The sequence below is a fragment of the Schistocerca piceifrons genome, chromosome 3 (genome assembly GCF_021461385.2).
Source record: "Schistocerca piceifrons isolate TAMUIC-IGC-003096 chromosome 3, iqSchPice1.1, whole genome shotgun sequence".
Lineage (NCBI taxonomy): Eukaryota > Metazoa > Arthropoda > Insecta > Orthoptera > Acrididae > Schistocerca > Schistocerca piceifrons.
The window spans coordinates 33,175,403-33,197,608 of NC_060140.1; the positions used below are offsets into that span (position 1 = coordinate 33,175,403).

The following is a 22,206-nucleotide window of genomic DNA, read 5'->3' on the forward strand; positions in this document are numbered from 1 at the left end:
TGCAACCATGATCTCCGAGCTGATAGTCCGCGCTGCTGCAAACGTCGTCAAACTGTTCGTGCAGATGGTTGTCGTCTTGCAAACGTCCCCATCAGGGGATCGAGACGTGGCTGCACGATCTGTTACACCCATGCGGATAAGACGCCTGTCATCTCGACTGCTAGTGATACGAGGCTGTTGGGATCCAGCACGGTGTTCCGTATTACCCTCCTGAACCCACCAGTTCCATATTCTGCTAACAGTCATTGGATCTCGACCAACGCGAGAAGCAATGTCGCTATCTGATAAACCACAATCATGATAGGCTACAATCCGACTTTGATAAAAGTCGGAAACGTGATGGTACGCATTTCTCCTCCTTACACGAGGCATTACAACGTTTCACCAGGCAACGTCGGTCAACTGCTGTGAGAAATTGGCTGGAACCTTTCCTCATGTCAGCACGTTGTAGGTGTCGCCACCGGCGCCAACCTTGTGTGAATGCTCTGAAAATCTAATCATTTGCATATCACAGCATCTTCTTCCTCTCTGTTAAGTTTCCCGTCTGTAGCACGTCATCTTCGTGGTGTAGCAATTTTAATGGCCAGTAGTGTAGATACACATAAGCCACAGGAAATTAATAGGTCTTAATTCTTTTAACAATTATGAATTTCATGTTGTTTGATATTCCAACCTGGCAGTCTGTATTCTAAATTTTATTTCACACTGTGGACAGCATTTTCATATGTTGTTCGAGTTTGTGGTCAAGACAATCATTACAGTCAGCATATTTAGCAGTTCTAAAACCTCAATATTTGTTAGTCTTTACCCACTGATCACACACTTTTACTTGGCCTGAGCAGTGGAAGCTACTTATTGGCTTGTAACAACACACTGGCTGCTGACACAAGCCCCACCTTCTCCCTCAGCATCCAGCTTATAGCTCATAAAAGAAATGAACATGTTGCAGAAGTAACACAAAAGTTTAACGAGTCACTAAAAGGACCACGTACATCTTCTTCGTTCATTTCTGTAAATAATATTAACAATCGCAAAGCACACAGATCTACAATATTATTACAATGGCTACTTATAGTTTCAGCACACAATACTGTTATGTAGCTAAGGCTGGCAACTAGTGTTAACAATCTGGAGCAGCACAAAGTCAGGCGTCAACAACAATCACAGACGGGCCAAGTAAAAGTGTATGACCAGTATTTGTGTTTTTGTGGACAGTGCACCATATGCTCTGCTTTCAGTAAATGATAGGTAGGTATCCAACATAATTACTTACAATACAGTTTTGCTTACCACAGTTTAGTTTTCCTCATGAAGCAACCATGCCCACAGGGAAAAAACAAACAAACAAACAAACAAACACACACACACACACACACACACACACACACACACACACACACACACACACACACACAAAGCATCAGAACTTCAACACAACTGTGCTAAATAAATAAATAAATAAATAAAATAAAAAGTACTTTAAATTTTCTTTCAACTTGATAGATATTACACTTTCATTTTATCCAAATTATTTTTTCTGTTTTTGTACTTTCAGTAACATACATGACACTATTATGCCAAGAACAGTGAATAATTCCACATACGTTGAAGTTACTCTTCTACCAAACAAATGTAGCCATTATTGCATAAAAATGGCAGGAATTACGAAGGACATTTGAAAATCAAATCTTACTACATAAATTACTTAAAATTACACAATTTTAATAAATATCATATAAATGTAAAATACTTTGAATAATTACTTCAGAGCTTCCAGAGGTAGTTTGCAAAATGACATATTGAGAGATTTGAGGCTCAGAGTACTTGTGAAGAACTGTTTGAATGAGGGTGGAACTTCTTTAGTCTTCTTTGTGCTGAACATGTTGCGAGAAACATTTAAATGTACCAAGTTAGTTGCACATCCTCTCAAGAGAGCTCCAAATATCTGAAATTGCAAAAAGTAGCCTCTTGATTTAAAGCTTTTACACTTTACACTGAAAGATGTCATTGGTACTTAAATATGAGATATCTAAGACATTTATGTGTTAAGTATTTAACAACCATACACATAACATAATGAAAAGGATCATGAACAAACAGTTCAATCTATTGACTTTACATTACAAATATTTGTATATTCTCAATCTATGGTCTTTCCTTTAATGTTTACATCTTTCACTTACTAATTTAATTTAAACTATAGTAACAATGTACCATTCATGCAGTTAACACATTGAAGTTAACTAAATGTGGTTGCTCTCCTGACCTCTCCAATAATATCATCACATATTTGCAACAACTCCATGGTGTACATACATTTTAGCCTACGATTCATTTATATTTTAAAGCCAGAAGCACAATTACTCTACACAATTGTATTTAATAGTCTTTTGTGTGTGTGTGTGTGTGTGTGTATATATAATGGAAGGAGACATTCCACGTGGGAAAAATTATATATAAAAACAAAGATGAGGTGACTTACCGAATGAAAGTGCTGGCAGGTCGATAGACACACAAACAAACACAAACATACACACAAAATTCAAGCTTTCGCAACAAACTGTTGCCTCATCAGGAAAGAGGGAAGGAGAGGGGAAGACGAAAGGAAGTGGGTTTTAAGGGAGAGGGTAAGGAGTCATTCCAATCCCGGGAGCAGAAAGACTTACCTTAGGGGGAAAAAAGGACAGGTATACACTCGCACACACCCACATATCCATCCACACATACAGACACAAGCAGACATATTTAAAGACAAAGGGTTTGGGCAGAGATGTCAGTCGTGTGTGTATAAGGACGTGGCATCAATGGTTATTCCGCACGTCCAGGGCCTCGCTGCGATGGAGCATTTCCTTTCACGCCGATCACCTGCCACCCTACCTAAAACCTCTTTCCTCATTACCTTAGCCAGCTTCATCCTGACCCACAACTTCTTCACTTTTGAAGGCCAGACATACCAACAATTAAAGGGAACAGCCATGGGTACTGGGATGACCCCCTCGTACGCCAACCTATTCATGGGTCGCTTAGAGGAAGCCTTCTTGGTTACCCAAGTCTGCCAACCCAAAGTTTGGTACAGATTTATTGATGACATCTTCATGATCTGGACTCACAGTGAAGAAGAACTCCAGAATTTCCTCTCCAACCTCAACTCCTTTGGTTCCATCAGATTCACCTGGTCCTACTACAAATCCCATGCCACTTTCCTCGACGTTACCCTCCACCTGTCCAATAGCCAACTTCACACGTCCGTCCACATCAAACCCACCAACAAGCAACAGTACCTCCATTATGACAGCTGCCACCCATTCCACATCAAACGGTCCCTTCCCTACAGCCTAGGTCTTCGTGGCAAACGAATCTGCTCCAGTCCGGAATCCCTGAATCATTACACCAACAACCTGACAACAGCTTTCGCATCCCGCAACTACCCTCCCAACCTGGTACAGAAGCAAATAACCAGAGCCACTTCCTCATCCCCTCAAACCCAGTATCCCCCACAGAAGAAACACAAAAGTGCCCCACTTGTGACAGGATACTTTCCGGGACTGGACCAGACTCTGAATGTGGCTCTCCAGCAGGGATACGACTTCCTCAAATCCTGCCCTGAAATGAGATCCATCCTTCATGAAATCCTCCCCACTCCACCAAGAGTGTCTTTCCGCCGTCCACCTAACCTTCGTAACCTCTTAGTTCATCCCTATGAAATCCCCAAACCACCTTCCCTACCCTCTGGCTCCTATCCTTGTAACCGCCCCCGATGCAAAACCTGTCCCATGCACCCTCCCACCACCACCTACTCCAGTCCTGTAACCCGGAAGGTGTACACGATCAAAGGCAGAGCCACGTGTGAAAGCACCCACGTGATTTACCAACTGACCTGCCTACACTGTGATGCATTCTATGTGGGAATGACCAGCAACAAACTGTCCATTCGCATGAATGGACACAGGCAGACAGTGTGTGTTGGTAATGAGGATCACCCTGTGGCTAAACATGCCTTGGTGCACAGCCAGCACATCTTGGCACAGTGTTACACCATCCGGGTTATCTGGATACTTCCCACCAACACCAACCTATCCGAACTCCGGAGATGGGAACTTGCCCTTCAGTATATCCTCTCTTCTCGTCATCCGCCAGGCCTCAATCTCCGCTAAATTTCAAGTTGCCGCCACTCATACCTCACCTGTCTTTCAACAACTTCTTTGCCTCTACACTTCTGCCTCGACTGACATCTCTGCCCAAACTCTTCGTCTTTAAATATGTCTGCTTGTGTCTGTATGTTTGGATGGATATGTGGGTGTGTGCGAGTGTATACCTGTCCTTTTTTCCCCCTAAGGTAAGTCTTTCCACTCCCGGGATTGGAATGACTCCTTACCCTCTCCCTTAAAACCCACTTCCTTTCGTCTTCCCCTCTCCTTCCCTCTTTCCTGATGAGGCAACAGTTTGTTGCGAAAGCTTGAATTTTGTGTGTATGTTTGTGTGTCTATCGACCTGCCAGCGCTTTTGTTCGGTAAGTCACCTCATCGGGTCCACTGCTGCTGAAAATTTCTTGATGGAAATCATTGACCAACACAGGTTGTGTTTATTTTTTAAGTAAACACTTCACTTTGTGCTTTTGCACAATTAGCTAATTTGAGGGAGATATGGAAGTGACTACAATTTTTCACTGTGATGAAGGTAACTTGAAAACACCCAAGATGACATAATTAGCTAATAGCGCAAAAGCATGAAATAAAGTGTGTATTTCAAAAGTAAAACAGTCTATGCAGGGCAATGACTTCCTTCAGGCAAGATGTACTCATTTCAAGTCAGTGGAATCACCATGTTTTATCACAGATAAATTTCTGGAAACGTCATTTTCATGTAAATTATATATTAAGCATTTCGTAAGAAGACATTTAGCATAATAAAATGTAACAGAACTGTTCATTTAATGATTCTACTTATAATCACAACTATGGTTTTACTGTCCAGGAACAATTTCACTTAACAGTAAGAAGAAAGAACGTTTTTATCATCTTTTGTTCGATAAACAAGCACTACTCGAATTAGTACATGAAGATAAATTACATCAAAATCGTTTCACTAAAATAAAAAACATCACATGGATAATTTACAGCATTCTAAATAAAATGTGGACTCTACTATGTTAACGACAGGTGTGATGATTTCTGCAAGAAGCAGTTTTGCCAAAAAAAGGAATCAGAGCAACATATAAAGAAACATAATATGTACCTTCCGCTCAAGTTAAGTCACCGTAAGATATTGTTACTGCTATTGAGCTTTGCTGGAAATACCACCTCTACAAACTGAAAGCTGTTTCTAGTTTACTAATATCTGTGAAGCTTGTTATGATATTTTTATGATACAAAACCAAATAATCAAATTTACTACTTACCGATTCTAGTACCGTATCAGTTCCAGAAAGGTCTAAGTGGGTCAAACTGTTTGGTTGTGCAAGGAAGTTACATAGGTTCTGAAAAATATAACAGTTAATGTGAAAGTTAAAGAAAATAATAAAAATGGTTGTATAATTCATTACTGTTAAGTGATTCTATTGATCATCAATACAAAGAGTTCATACTGGTGTTTCAGTATTGTGTAAATGACACAAATAGTTGAGACTAGCATAGACTATGTACAGTAAGTGTATAAATGCCTAATTCTGTTCCAGAACTTCAGTAGTCAGTACAATCTGCTGTAATATGTTTTAACTGGGATCTATTGCCATTTCAAAATTTAGCTCTTTCAAATCTACATCTAATCTTTTTGACCATGGGAAGTTTTGTGGAAATTGCAAATTCATGCATGCTACTAAAACAGCTTCTCAAAAGAAGACTGACTACGCAGAATAATGCCCCCTCCCTCCTCCCTTTCTTTCTCTGGCTGCATATGTGCTATGTGTGTGTGTGTGTGTGTGTGTGTGTGTGTGTGTGTTTCTGGACAAAACACTTTTTCCCCTTCATTTGAGCTTATATTAACCTAGGCTATTGATTTCCTCTAGAAACAGAAAAATCTTCATTGTAACCATCAAATACATGGAATTTTAAATTAATAAAAACAGAAAATTACTTATATCCTTTCTTGTATAACTCACATTTATTTCCTCCTTGAGATTGTTCCCACTGAGGTTGAGGTAGCTTAATGTGCTTGGGACCAGCTTATTGACTGACAGTGCATGTGCGAGCTGGTTTACACCCTTTGAGGACAAACCACAGTGAGAAAGGTTTAGATGAACCAAGCCTTTTGGAAGTTTCCCAAGTGGGCTACTCAGCTGATTAACACCTACACACAATTAGAGGTCAATTGATATGAATTAGATACTTAACTTTTAGGTTACATTGTTATTAACAAATACACTGATGTGACAAAAGTCATGGAATAGCGATAAGCACATATACAGGTGGTCATAGTATTGTGTGCACAGGTATAAAAGGGCAGTGCTTTGGCAGAGCTGTCAGGTGATTCATGTGAAAAGTTCTCTGAAGTGATTATGGCCACATGAAATAAGTTAACAGACTCTGAAACTTCCTGGCAGATTAAAACTGTGTGCCAGACAGACTAGAACTTGGGACCTTTGCCTTTTGCAGGAAACTGCTCTACCATCTGTTAACAGACTCCGAACGCAGAATGGTACTTGGAGCTAGATGCATGGGACATTCCATTTCAGAAATTGTTACGGAATCCAGTATTCCAAGATCCACAGTTTCAAGAGTGTGATGAGAACACCACATTTCAGGCATTAACGCTCCCCCTGGACAATGCAGTAGCGCACATCCTTCACTCAACAACAGAGAGCAGCAGCATTTGCATAGAGTTGTCAATGCTAATAGACAAGCAACAGTGTGTGAAATAACCGCAGAAATCAATGTGAAACATGTGACAAAAGTACCTGTTAGGAAAGTGCGGTGAAATTTGGAATTAATTAGCTATGGCACCAGGTGACAGATGCAAGTGCCTTTGCTAACAGCACGACACCGTCTGCATGCCTCTCCTGGGCCCGTGGTCATATCAGTTGGACCCCAGATAACAGGAAAACTGTGGCCTCGCCAGACGAATCCCCATTTCAGCTGCTAAATGCTGATGATAGGGTTCGGGTGTGCTGCAGACTCCATGAAGCCATGGACACAAGTCGTCAACGAGGGACTGTGCAATCTGCTGGTGGTCCATAATGGTGTGGGCTGTGTTTATGTGTAATGGACTGGGTCCTCCAGTCCATCTGAACCTATCATAGACTAGAAATGGTTTGGCTTCTTGGAAACCACTTGCAGCCATTCACGGACTTCACATTCCCCCATGATGATGGAATTTTTATGAATGACAATGGTCCATGTCAGAACATTTTTTACAATTTGAACAAATGTTTTGACCACCCAGATTGCCCAAGATGAATCCCATAGAACATTTATAGGACATAATAGTGAGGTCAGTTCATACACAAAATCTTGGACCAGCAACACTTCACCATTATGGACAGCTACAGAGGCAGCACGCTTCATTATTTCTGCAGCGGACTTACGACAACTTGTTGAATCCGTGATGCATTATGCTGGGCAAAAGAAGGTCCGACATGATATGCGGAGGCATCCCTTGACTATTGTCATCTCAGTGCGCAAGCCAAAATACAATACAAAAACAACTTATATAACTCCTAGCCTTACCCTAATGCTTTCCAATTTTCAAGTAAGTGTCTCTTTCTGGAGATGATTTGCTGTTGCCTATTTTTATATTTGCTTTCTTCCTTGCCTCATTTCTCTCACTTGCATTTTTCATGATGTTTATTAAAAAACAAACCCACGTCCAGCCATCTGATGTTATGTCGATTACCATTATTAAAGATAAACATGTTGCTTATAAATCATGTCCACTCAAGTTTTCCATTATTTTTATCCCTATCTTTCTGCCCTCCTGGTGAATTTTGAGCTGGACTGCCTTCTCTGTCCCATCAATTTTGTCTTCCTAAGCCACCACTAGCTTTTAAATAAGAAATTTATGTTTGCATTGGCAAAGACTCAACATGATACACACAAATTGCAGAACTTGTCTTTATTAATCCATGTCACCTAAGACACAGTGTTATATACATCCATCATATCATACCAACATTACAGAAATTAAAACCAGACAATAAATATCATAGGTATGAAGGTCTTGTACCATGAATAACATGTAGAGAGAATCTGGGTATAATCTTAGAACTATTAGGCCCTTTATTATTTTTGCTTCCAGACAGAAACAGCACATTTCTCTGTACAATATAAAAGTGAAAGCTATGGATTCCCACTCACATAATTTCTCGAAGCATGTATAATGCATTAAACATTACAGATTAGAATGTGCTGTATGGAGTAAAATATTTACAACAGTATTATAAATAAAGCCATGTCACAAGTTTATCTTATTAACATGCAATAATTATGAGAAGTAATCAACAATGACCAGCAGCATCCCAACTACTTCAACTACATAGACATAGTTATCTTAATCAAACCACAATAATTGCACCAAGAACAATCAGGATTCAAGTACATTCATGTAACAATAACACACACTGATCAGCCAGAACATTATGACCACTGACCAACTATTGACATAAACCCGTCCAAGTCATAGCAGCAGCATCTGGCAAGGAATGACTGCTAGTCAGAAACACGCACAGTGCATGTAGTTATCAGTGTGCATGCCACCCGTGTGTACAATGTGGAAGGCATGTGATCTATCTGAGTCTGACTAAGGGCAGACTGTGATGTCCCAGAGGCTCGGAACAGGCAGTTTACAAACTGCATGACTTATCAGGTGTTCAAGGAGTGCTGGGTGAGTGTCTTCAACATGTGGCAAAACCTACATGAAATCATGTCCAGATGTCATCATCGGGTTGGACAGCCACCCCTCATTACAGATGTCGGACACTCCTAACAATGAGTTTCCGCAGCCAACAACCCATCCGTGTACCGACATGAACACCACAACATCGTTAACCAGAACTGAAATGGGCATGTGACCATCAGCACTGGATGTTGGTGCAGTGGCAGAGCATTGAATGGTCTGCTGAATCCCAATATCTTCTCAAATCTGTCGTCTTCTAGGGGACAGCTCCTTGATGCCTGTACTGCAAGATGGAGACAAGCAGGCAGTTGCTCCATTATGCTCTGGGGAACATTCACGTGAGCATCTATGGGTCCAGTGGACCTTGTTCAAGAGGACATGACAGCCAATAAGCATCCTACACTGATTGCAGACAACATACACCCCTTAATGAAGAGCACGCTTCCCAACAGCAATGGCATTTTTCAGTAAGATGATGCACCACGTCACATGGCCAGGAGTGTGATGGAGTTGTTCAAGCTACCCCCCCCCCCCCCCTCCCCAACTCTCGAGATAACACGATCAAAGACATCTGTGATGTAACTGAAAGTGGTGCCAGAGCTCATCGGCCCCCATCCCAGAATTTACGGGAATTAGGTGACTCGTGTGCAGCAGATGTGGTGCCAGCTCCCTCCAGGAACCTACCAAGGCTTCCTCATTGCTTCCCTGCCACAACGCATTGCCGCTGTTATCTGTACCAAAGGTGGACATACCGGCTGTTACTGAAAAACATTAGGAATTTCGCTTAGAAAGGCATTTACCATTAACTGAGAATGAGAAAGCCTTTAATAAGGCAGTAACAGCCATTCTGTGGAAAATATTAGAACTAAAAATTTTCCTAGACACTTTGTTTGCCTCTTAAAGAGTCTACATGTAAATATGAACATAGTTGAATGTTGAAGTTTAAAAATGACATATGAAATTTTAATAACCCAGGATCTTTGACAAGAGTATAATCCATTTCCCACATTATTTAATTTATATGGTGACGACCTTCTTATGAAGTGGAATGATGAAATACAGTTACAAATTAAAATATGATCTAGTATACCATTAAATACTCTATTATACAATGATGAACCGATAACAATACAGGAAATAGAAGATAATATACAAACAGCAGTCTGCAGACTTAGCCAAAATGTAATGTATTTCAATTTAACTGTATCTGCAACTAATACAAAGATAATGGCTTTCAAAGGAACGAACAGGTAGAAAAAAATACACAAATGAGAAAATTTTACAACCATTTTATAGGAAAAGATATTAATGTAAATTACGACAAAGACATTGACAAAAAGTTCAACAGCTTTCAAGCTATCTTCAGAATGACTAGAAGAACTTTGGTAATAAAACAAGAACGGAAATATCCAGAAATTCTATAAAGTTATGGCTATATATGGTTCTAAATCATGGACAATAAAAAAAATAATACAGGCAGCAGGGATGAAATTTTTGAGATATGTAATGGGCTGCAATAATGGATAAAATACGGAATGAAAAAATAAGATTTAATTTGACTATCTTTTCAGTTAATGACCAGGCAGAATAGAATAGAATGAAATGGAAGGATCATGTTGACACAACAACAGAAAACAGACTGCCAAAAAATAATGAATTGTCGCCCAACTTGAAAAAGAGAACTAGGTAGACCTCATAAGAGGTGACTGGATGAAGAGACTCAAACAGGTGACTGTAACATCAAATCCTTGGAAGGAGATGATGATGATGATGATGATGATGACAATGGGAATATGTAATGATACTGGGTGTGTACAAAATTTGCAAATGGCCGAGAAACAGTGTAGGTATGTTGGTATCACAAAATGGTTATCTATTTGGAAGAAAATTATGATGTAAATGAATTATGGGATACATAGACTGTAGCAGCTATCATCAGAAAAAATTTGTTACTGTAACTGAACACTCCTAGAAATAAGAATGCCAAATTTATGTACTACAATATATTTTGGAAGTTAATTGTTGCTATATTTTTCTGCCTAGAGCAGATTAAAAAAAGAAATGGCTAGTTTAATTCTGAACAATTTGTAAATAAGAATGAAAGAAAAGTAGAAATGTATACAAAAGTGTTGTTGAGCAATACCATATTTTCTGTTCAAACTCAGTGTGATAAACGTTCTCCCACTTTCAGTTAAGTTAGTCAATTTGTTACACAAAACAGCTGGTTACTCTTTCTCTTGCACTAGAATAGTGAACAATATCTCAAAATATGGTGTCTTCATTAATCTTTGCCATATCAAGAGCCATGTCTACCATTCTCTGCTATGCAAACTCTGAAAGAAGGAGTAACATCCAGTCACCAATAGTCAATACAAGTTGGGCTGGGGAAGGACAGGGAGGAAAACTGGCAGTTTATCTTCTCAAAACAACTGCGGTTATGACGAGACAAGATGCCCTGACAAAAGGGAGTAGCCATCAGGATCTGAGACAGATGTGAACTCCACTACCCAAGATGCAGTGGGTTTACTAGTTTGGTTTGGCTGGCTTTTTAGAGTTAAAGGAACCAAACCACGAGGTCATCAGTCCCTTCACCCCGTTTGTGTTAAATCAGGAATAATCATCATAAGGAAGATACAAAAGGCAAATCCTGGGAAGCCCAGTTGTGATGAAGATACAGTAAGACAGAGATAAAAGCAAGGAGAAGTAGGAGAGGAGTGAGAGGGAGTAAGGTAGGTGAGTTTCTCTGCCCAGACTGCAGCTGGGAGGTCCTCAGAGCACAGTATGCAGTAGGAGAGAGATCCTCTGGATCACACCAGTACCATCTCACCATCCATTACCCCAAGAAAACGAGCAACACAGACATGATGATAAAATTTTTTGGCAAAATAAAATATTAAAAATGGTAAATCGAAAAGCATGAGGAGAATAAAGAGATGGGAAGGGTAGGAGACAGGCCTGACCACTGAGCAATCACCACCGTGGTTCTTCTATATCAGAGCAGACTCTCCAACCACTCAGGTGGTCAAGTGCCCCACATTAACAGAGATGATTCATGGGCAAAACATAAAACCAGGTCAGCTGCTTCGTCATCATCCCCTAGCACGAGAGGGAGCGTGTCATGAAGTTAAAGGTATTGCCACAGAGCAGTGACAGTTGGGCAGTCTAGTAGGATGGTGCCCACCATCAGGCAGGCACCACATCAGTAGGAATGTGAGTCCTCATCTAAGAGAATGCAGCTGGCAGCCAGCCAAGTGTGGCAAATGTATAGCTGACAAAGGATGGGTGACTGCCTATGAGAAGCGCAAAAGGAAGACTGCCACATTTTCGTGGTCTCCTTTATTGCCCTCGGTTTGTTTGGGGAATACAGGGCAGGCCATTCTGGGTTCCACACCTACAACAACTAATGGTGTAGAGTCGACCAGAATTCCAGTTGTGGGACCCCCATTTCCAAAATCGGTATCCTGGTAGCCCACTTCGCCGAACAGTCGGCATGTTCATTCCCTGAGATCCAAACATGACCAGAGGCCTAAACAAAGATGACCAGCAGTCCAGCTTGATGGAGATCAGAAAGAAGATCCTCAATAGTGATGACTACTTGGTGACGAGGGTAGCACTGGTCCATTGCCTGAAAGCTGCTCAGCGAGTTGCTGCAGATTAGAAGCATCATTAGTTTGGATGCTTATGGGAGCTACGAATTTGTACAGCATAATTGAGTTGCTGTTGTTGGTGCCTGATCCGTAGCGTAGGGACCAGCCTCTGTGAGTAGGCTGTTCACAGGACTAGTTCGAAAGGCTTGTGTTATGAGTCAGACCCCACAGTGGTCCATTGGCTCCAGTGACTGCAATGCTGAGGGTTCTGTAATGCTGCAGAAAGATAGTGCAGTCTGAGCCTCAACTGGTGTTATTGAGGCAGCAAAGAGTATTTAGGTGTGGCCAGCACCATTCCTTATGTTAGCGAAGATGAGGAAGCAACGTCAATGGGCATTGAAGACCAGTCTCAAAAAGTGACAAGTCTCCTCCACATTGAGTAATTGGTCATCAGGATAAAATTCTGCTTGTGGATGAACAGTACGATGTTGACAAAAGTGCAGGACACGAGTCTTAGCAGCTGAAAACAGAAAGCAAGGGGTGAGAGTCCAAGACTGCACCTTTCCCTGCAGTAAGCATTCAGTAACACCCATACTAGAGGAGAAACAGTAAAAGCAAAAATCATCGGTGTACACAGAAGGTGATATGAAGACCCCACAGCTGCTGCTAGACCATTGGTGGCCAGCAAAAACAGAGGAGCACTTGATACAGAGCCCTACTGAACCCCATTCTCTTGGATAACGGAGGGAGGAGGGGGAGAGGGGGTGTACTGTGGGAAGCATCAACTTGAACCAGGAATGTGGTTCTGGGCAAAAATCTGAAATGGGCCCCAGAGACCCCACTCACATAGGAAGACAGTAATAAGGTGATGATATATGTCAGAAACCGTGCGGTAGGCAGACTTCAGACAAACCCAGTTATCTGCAGTGGAACAATCATGAGGAAAGCCACCCTGGAACGGAACCAGAATGTCCCAAGACTCAAGGAGACAATATAGCTGCTGGCTCAACATGCGTTCGAGCAACTTACAGAGAACACTGGTGAGATTAATTGGGCAACAACTGTCCATCTCTAGAGACTGCTTATCCACTTTCAGAACCAAGGCAATGATTCTTTCTTGCCACTGAGAATGGCACTCATCCTCACTCAAAATGCAGTTGATGGAGATGACACTGGTAATCCACTGACAGGTGTTTGAGCATTCAGTTGTGGATGTGGTCTGGCCCCGGGCCTATATCAGGCCAAAGGACTACAGCACTGAAGAATTCCCACCCACAGAATGGAGCATTACTTGGCTCCAGGTGACATGTAGTGAAGGACAAGTGCAATTGTTCCACCTGCTGTTTGAGAACATGAAAGAGAGGTTGATAGTTCTCGAATGCAGAGGCTCGAGCATAATACAGAGGAAAATGCTCAGCGACAGCATCTAGGTCAGTGAGTACCACACTGTTCGAGGAAATACCAGGTGCACCAGCAGGGGACTGCTATGCATAGAGGGATATGGTCTTCACCCAGACCTGTGACAGAGGGATGTGTGTACAATGGTTGAAATGTACTATTCCCAGCATTCTTGCTCTCATCATTTTATAAGGTGTGAACCTGGGCACAGAACCTTTTAAAGGCAATGAAATGCTCCATTGGTAGATGGGCACTCAACTATGCTGACTGGGATGCTTTCCTTTCACAGTCCTTAGCTCCCTGTTATGTGGTGGTATTGGTCAGGTATCCACAGTAAAGCAGCCCCGTCACATGGCAAGATCAACAGCCACGAATGGAAGTACTGCATGAGGGGTTAAACTTGCTGCCTTAGCAGATGGCCAAACTGCTAAGACAGGAGTACAGCAAAAGGTCGTCCCAAGTTCTTACCAGTCAAAGTCGTCTGCCCCTATAGCTGAATGGTCAGTGTGACAGACTGCCGTCCTAAGGGGCCTGGATTCGATTCCCGGCTGGATCGGGGATTTTCTCTGCTCAGGGACTGGGTTTTGTGTTGTCTTCATCATCATTTCATCCCCATACGGGGCACGGGTCGCCCAATGTGGCGTCGAATGTAATAAGACCTGCCCTGTAAGGGGCCTCCCACTCAATGACGCCAAACGCTCATTTCCATTTTACCAGTCAAAGTTACAAAAATTTAACTGAAAACTAAAATAATGAAAAAATCTTGGGTTTCTCCTGGCTGAAAAAATTCTTGGGTCTTTCCTAGATTCCCCAGCTAACCTGGGGCATATGCACTCTGGTGGAGCCTAAACAAAATTCCATTACTACAGAGCCAGCCATACATTTGTTTCAGGTTGTGTGGGGGAAATTGTGGAAGAGCTAAATCTGGATGTCTTCTTCAGTTAAAACTTCCAGGCTGAGAGGCCACAGTTGATGTATAGAACTGCTTCCTAAGATTTCATCTCCAACTGCGGGAGACACGTTCAGAGGTAAAACGGCCACTGCCACTAAGGCAGTTGGAGATGCAACATTAGGAAGCAGTTATATACATAGACCATGGCCTCTCAGCCCAGAAGTTTTAACTGAAGATGCTGCCAGCCACAAAGGCCTACAATGTATGACTAAATCTGGGTCAGCAGATACAGAATTGAACCACCATCCTCCCAAATGCAATCCATTGCTAACCATGGTGTCACTTTGCTTGATCATAAACTCAGATATGCCACATTCTTCTGTCAGACACTACTCTCGTAGGTTAGACACAAGAGATATATTAAGCTCAAAACGCTGTGTTATGAATGAGGTGAACTGCTATTCTCCTGTAAAATAAATTGTCACAGGAGAGCAATCACCATTTATTATTAAGTTAGTAAAATTACTGTTATTTCATCTGGTTATAATTATGTCTATTATACATAATTATGAATAGCTCAACCCAGCATATCAACTGTTATCTTGTCCATACCAAACTTCAGCTGCATCAGTATTACATAAATTTGTGTGTCTCAATGTATTTCTTTCTGTCCTCATTTTAAAGTGTAAGTAAATTAATGACATTCATGAGAAGTATTACGGCTGCAAATATTACTGAAATTGTTAGATTTACTGGGTTAAACATGAATTTTGTGTGAAACGCATGTGACAACTATTACAGAAAAGTTTAACCTTAGAGACTTTGGACACTGCAGTTCTGATTAAGTGGTGGAATGACTCCAGCAAATAGTTGTGTGGGGTCCACAACGGTCTTCTCACTGCATGAGCAGCAAACGTGCAATTCCTCATATTACTGGCTGACATGTATTAAAGGGATGTTTGGCGTTTAAACCATAAGGGCTGCAATTAGTGCATGCTCTTTAGGCTGCTAATAAAAGGAAATCTGTCGGCTTTAGCAATGCTCTGCTTGAAGATGTGGAAGACGATAGATTCTTCTCACGGTTTGTTTTTGATGATAAAGATACATTTTGAAGTTTTCAGTACAGTGAACAGACAGAATGTGTGCGTATGGAACCCTCAGAGTCCTTATGTAATTGTTTAGCATGAAACATACTTGCCTACAGTGAAAATGTTTTGTGCCATTTCCTGTTAAAAAGTTTATGGGACCTTTTTTGTTTAGCAAAACACAGTGATTGGAATGAACAATCTTTGAATGTTACAGACTTGGCTTTTCTGACAAACCTGAGGAGGAGTCTAATGACTCCATTTTCCAATAGTATGGAGTTCCATCATACAACACTGTACCAGAATTCTCAATGACACACGCTGCCTCAATGCTCGATAGGGGCGCACGGGACCCTGTGAAATTGCCCTATATTCTTAGCCTAAAACATCTCCAGGCATAACTGTGCAACTTTTTCTTCTAAGGATATCATTTGTCCTTTACTTTGTGACACAGATGAGTTGTAGTAACTTCAATCAACAAAGAAATGTTACATAAAGTTAATGATGTATTCATTATTATCTATATGTGATTTATGATGCAGCAGCTGCTGCTGGTGGAAACAGACAGCATTTGCAATAAAATAACTAAAAACTTCAAAATTTTAGTGAGTATTTCACAGTATGTATCTGCGCTATAACGTGTTTCCAACAGTAAATATGACAGCTTTAATCAGGCCATGTTCTATGTTACAGGTGCATGAGACTCTTGACATTCGAAGACATATAAATGATTGAATGTGAATGGTTATTGAAAGACCCTGTCAAAAACAAGGACGTGCCATATTCTCCTTTCATAATTTATATTTCTTATCAACAAACTTCACTGAGCGAGAAATACTGAGTAAATCAAAGGCTGCAGAATCACATTAATTTACAAACCATCGAGTGCTGATTTCCTGTGTCAAAGTTCCAAATAACTTTTTGGGCCTGTGTACAAAAATTGTGATTGGTGACATTTAATGCCTCAGGGATATGAGCACAACAATTTGAATGGCCACAGCATTGCAAGAATGCACTGAAGGTAACCACCTGAAAGCCAGCTAAGATGACACCTGAACTTTGAACTTTTGGCTCATCAGGAAGAGAATGGATCCTTCAGCTCTTCAAAAATTGCATGAGCAGCCATCAAACAACAAAGGTATTGAGGGGGAGGTGGGGGGTGGGGGGGTGGGGGGGAGTGATACTTCTTCTCAAAGGAGGCAAGGAAGCATAAACCAAGCAATGAAGCAAATGGTCATGAGAACTTTAGCTCAGTTAGCCTTTACAAGCCACATCTACAAACTGATAGAATACATGATACCAAATAGAATTCTATCAATAATTCATCCTCTACTTATAAATGAGCAATTAGGGCTTGAGCCAGAAAAAAGCTGTACAAGGTAACTCTTGAATATTACTCCATTCATGTAGGATGAGTTTGAAACTCATCATATTACTGGTATGGCTTGCACAGATTTGACAACAGCATATGATACTGTCAATCAAAGTTAATGCACGTCTAATTGTACAACTTTCTCAATGGCCTCCATCTCACTGAATTCACCTGCACTCTTCTGCAAAATCACAGGTTTACTGTTGACTTCTGAGCATAGTGTGATCACTGTGGAGCACAAAAAAAAGGGTCTATGTCAGTGAAGTGTTCTAGCTCCACTTCTCTCCAATATCTACTCCAATGACTAGCCACTGACGAAGTACATGAAGCTTCCTTTGTTTGTATGAAATAGCCCTTGCTGCACAAAACAGCTTTGACAGTGGATACCGAAATCTGACAAAACCCCAAGAAATCCATCAGTGTGCTATAACTGGAACCATTTAAGACCAAACCCTTCTAGCACACAAGTTTGCACATTTCATCTACAGAACAGAGATGCTCATCGTGAGCTACATATAGTATTGCCAGGATCCTGATTACAGCACTGTCACATTCCAAAATTACGTTAGAAAACATTCTAAGAACAACAAAATGAAAAACTCCACATGAAACAATCTGCTTTGTGAAGTGGCAGGGTCAAAATGGGGCTCATACCCTCCAAAAACCAATGCAGCTGCACTGGCACAGCAGAATGTGCCTCTTCGGCACAGTCCAGAGCATTCTATACAAGACCAACGAATAGAGCATTTACTCAGAGAAGCCTGTGGGCTGATTAAGGACTGCCTCAAGCCTACTACATCAGATAAACTTTTATTACCTAGCTGGAATAATGCCACCATCTGTATGCAGTGAAGTGGCTGCCGATAAGCAGAGGTTTAAAATGAAGCAGAGCAGTGGCCAACCGTTGCACAGGTATACCTCTCTTCCTCGATGGCAGAGGTCTGGGAAGAGCTTCCTACAGTCACGTGAGAAGCTTGCCATGCCTCCTCCTGAGAAGACGAGGCTGCAAACATCTACTCCGCTGATCGATGACACCACCTGAGCAACTGAACCCCAGACACAGCGTGTGAGCTGACTGGTACAGTAGTCCCTAATTTTACTACGATCAAGAATGAGATGTCTATGACATGTACTGTGAATGTGCATATGAGCAAACGATGAGCCCTACATTTCAATACCATCTGTCCCATAGACCAGTGCAGAAATGATACTGTTCGTGCCAACCCAAGTGCCCTATGTGTTTTAATGTTCTCAACAGATGTGATACAAACATACTGTGTTTTCACAGTCTAATTATTCTATTTCCAGATATTATATATTTCTAATCCGAATATAATAATTGTTGTTGTTGTTGTTGTTGTCGTCTTCAGTCCAGAGACTGGTTTGATGCACCTGTCCATGCTACTCTATCCTGTGCAAGTTCTTTCATATACCAGTACCTACTGCAACCTGCATCCTTCTGAATCTGCTTAGTGTATTCATCTCTTGGTCTGTCTCTATGATTTTTACCCTCCACGCTGCCCTCCAATACTAAACTGGTGATCCCTTGATGCCTCAGAATATGTCCTACCAACTGACCCCTTCTTAGAGTCAAGTTGTTCCACAAATTTCTCTTCTCCCCAATTCTATTCAATACCACCTCATTAGTTATGTGATCTACCCATCTAATCTTCAGCATTCTTCTGTAGCTCCACATTTCGAAAGCTTCTATTCTCTTCTTGTCTAAACTAGTTATCGTCCACGTTTCACTTCCATACATGGCTACACTCCATACAAATACTTTCAGAAACGACTTCCTGACACTTAAATCTATACTCGATGTTAACAAATTTCTCTTCTTCAGGAACGCTTTCCTTGCCATTGCCAGTCGACATTTTATATCCTCTCTACTTCGACCATGTGCAGTTACTTTGCTCCTCAAATAGCAAAACTCATTTACTACTTCAAGCATCTCATTTGCTAATCTAATGCCCTCAGCATCATCCGACTTAATTCGACTACATTCCATTATCCTCGTTTTGATTTTGTTGATGTTCATCTTATATCCTCCTTGCAAGACACTGTCCATTCCGTTCAGCTGCTCTTCCAGGTCCTTTGCTGTCTCTGACAGAATTACAATGTCCTTGGTGAACTTCAAAGCTTTTGTTTCATCTCCATGGATTTTAATTCCTACTCCAAATTTTCCCTTTGTTTCCTTTACTGCTTGCTCAATATACAGATTGAATAACATCGAGGAGAGGCTACAATGCTGTCTCACTCCCTTCCCAACCACTGCTTCCCTTTCATGTCCCTTGACACTCATAACTGGCATCAGGTTTCTGTACAAATTTTAAATAGCCTTTCACTCCCTGTATTTTACCCCTGCCACCTTCAGAATTTGAAAGAGAGTATTCCAGTCAATATTGTCAAAAGCTTTCTCTAAGTCTACAAATGGTAGAAATGTAGGTTTGCCTTTCCTTAATCTATTTCATATGATAAGTCGCAGGGTCAGTATTGCCTCCCATGTCGCAACATTTCTACGGAAGCCAAACTGATCTTCCCCGAGTTATTGAAAAAGCAGAAACACGGATGCACGACAGAATAACATCAAACAATTCGAGAAAAACAAAAGAACTGATGATCACATGTATACTTATTAAGGAACTACAAAAGGATGATTCCAGTTGTCAAATATTACCGCAGAGTCATATTCACGATAAACTAAAGCCTTAGAATGGTACAAAGAGCCCTACACATTAGAGAAAAGTAGGAATTCAATGTGTAGTTGACCTCAGGCAATGTAATGAAGTCAAGTAAGACACTACAAATACATAGGTATTCCTTAAAAGTAAACCTGTCCTTAACTTCAAGGTTGGTCTGTTCACCTCAATGCTTTACTAGGCACTGCCCTAGTGGAGGTGGTATGCCCTCGACTTCCTCTGGGCTCAGTGTAGGGAAAATTAAAAGGAAAGTAAGGCGAATCAGACAGCAGGCATGCTGTTACAGGTGGTCTCTCTCCTCCCACCCTGGCCTCCGAGTGATGTGCGCTCACTTTTTAGCCTTCCCCAACCTAGCCCCTCTCCTCCCTGAGAATGGTACTATTAATCCAGACACCTAGGAAGTGTCTCACTTTTACCTTTATGTGAGTGTATTGGCAGTACTGTAAATATGACTTCTGTTCTGCTGACCTCCTCCTTTACTTTAGTGTCAGGCCGTAAGATATCGATACTGCCGACATCCAGATGAAACTCACCGCCCTATAAATAATTTTTTAAAGAAATCATTTTGCTTTCAGTTGTTAGCAAAACAAAATTCAAACACCTGATAGTAAGATTACATACTTTTAAAAAAATTAAATGCAAAGAGCTCTAATATCCCATCCGAAATGAATTATTTCTGAAATCCACAAACATAAACCTGTACAAATACTTGTTCTGTCAAACCTTCACTACTGTGATGTAACCTGAGGTGGTACGAGTAGTGAAACTTCCACACAGACATAACTACACACAAATGGTTATGTATGTTACATTTATCTGTTTATCTGATCGTATTAGCAATTTTTATGCCTGTACAGTTGCTGCCAGACAAGTTGGACGACTACCGACACGAGGTCTACATCAGTATCTCAGTGTTCGTGCACCTTAGTACCTCACATCAGAGATAAGCATCTAACATCTCTCTGTAATCACAACACAAGGTCTTGCTTGTCTAGTATCATAGCAGTGGCCATCCCTAAAACAAAAATATTCACAAACTTCTTCAATGTCACTGCTGTCCAGCTCTGGAAGAAATTAATCTGCACTCTGTGCAAATTCAGTGCCCTGTTGCATTTAAGAAAAGTTGAAGTGACTCCCTTTGTCAACTTCATAATTTTTTCTTAAATAATTAACATACACAGTCAGTTCTCTCTCAAACAATGAGGTAGGTTTTCAGTGAGCGTAACTCTCCCTTCCTGTGTTATACTCCATCTCACCCCATCTCTCTCGCTCTCTGCTGCAATACCCACAGTAATTTGTATTCATGGGTCTAATTTTCAGAACTGAATATCAACTTCCAAACCTCACCCTGTCATGTCATGTGTCTTAATGAATGTCATGATATACAACAGAGAATGTCTATTCATATGTGTGACATAGTTCCAATCTTTCCTCGATAAATAAAGCAATAAATAACTAAAAAAACAATACAATAAGGTGTCAAGTCTCTACAGCTAAATATAAATACACTATGTCTTAATAATGGAAAAAATATTTTTGGTTGATGTGAGTACTAATTCTGATGATGTAACATGAATGTACCTTTTGGTTACAAGAAATCTTTTAGTGAAAGACTGGCTGTACAAGATTTTTAAAAATGCGGATCATCACTGAAAAGAATATAACGAAATTATCATTTTTGCACACTTTTTTCTTTTTTTTCTGTGACTGCAGAATTATGGAGAGTAGTTGAGAAGACAGAGATTTAAAATGGAAATCAAAGGAAAAAACTTATCCAGGAGATTACTATCCGAGCAAATTATGGTACACAGTAAAAACAGTCTTTGGAATAAACCATGCAGAGCAACAGATTCAGAACTGAACAATGGAAAATCCAGAATAGAGTAACAACAGTAAAAAACTAGAAGACTGCTGCTCAGCTCACTGAGGAGGCACTGAGTGGCAGGCAGGCACATTGAAAGAGGAGTGCTAGATATTACCAGCTGTTGGACCAAGTCCTTCATCACATGTAGACAACACACACACACGTACGTGTGTGCGCGCGCGCGCGCGCGTGCGCGCGTGCGCGCGTGCGCGCGTGCGCGCGTGTGTGTGTGTGTGTGTGTGTGTGTGTGTGTCTGCAGCTGACGTAGGGATTAGTCCAATAGCTAATATCTGACAGTTATTTTCCAATATGCCTGGCTGCCACTCAACACCACCTCCATAAAGTGAGTAGCAATCTATACATTTCATATTCTGCAACGATACACATACAATTAATTAAATAAAACAAACAGTTATCAAAATATCACAAATGGGCCACAGAAAGTGATGAAAGACAAAACACAGAGAACAACAAATGATAAGA

The 22,206-nt window shown here is 40.9% G+C and overlaps 1 protein-coding gene across 1 annotated transcript in view; it reads right to left on the reverse strand.

Annotated features, from left to right (window-relative positions):
• The window catches only part of LOC124789771 (F-actin-uncapping protein LRRC16A), a 524,837-nt gene that overhangs the window by 228,341 nt on the left and 274,290 nt on the right, over window positions 1–22,206 (reverse strand). The window contains 3 exon segments of the mRNA XM_047257233.1: window positions 1,764–1,945; window positions 5,399–5,476; window positions 6,098–6,285. Coding sequence (XP_047113189.1) covers window positions 1,764–1,945; window positions 5,399–5,476; window positions 6,098–6,285 — 448 coding nt within the window.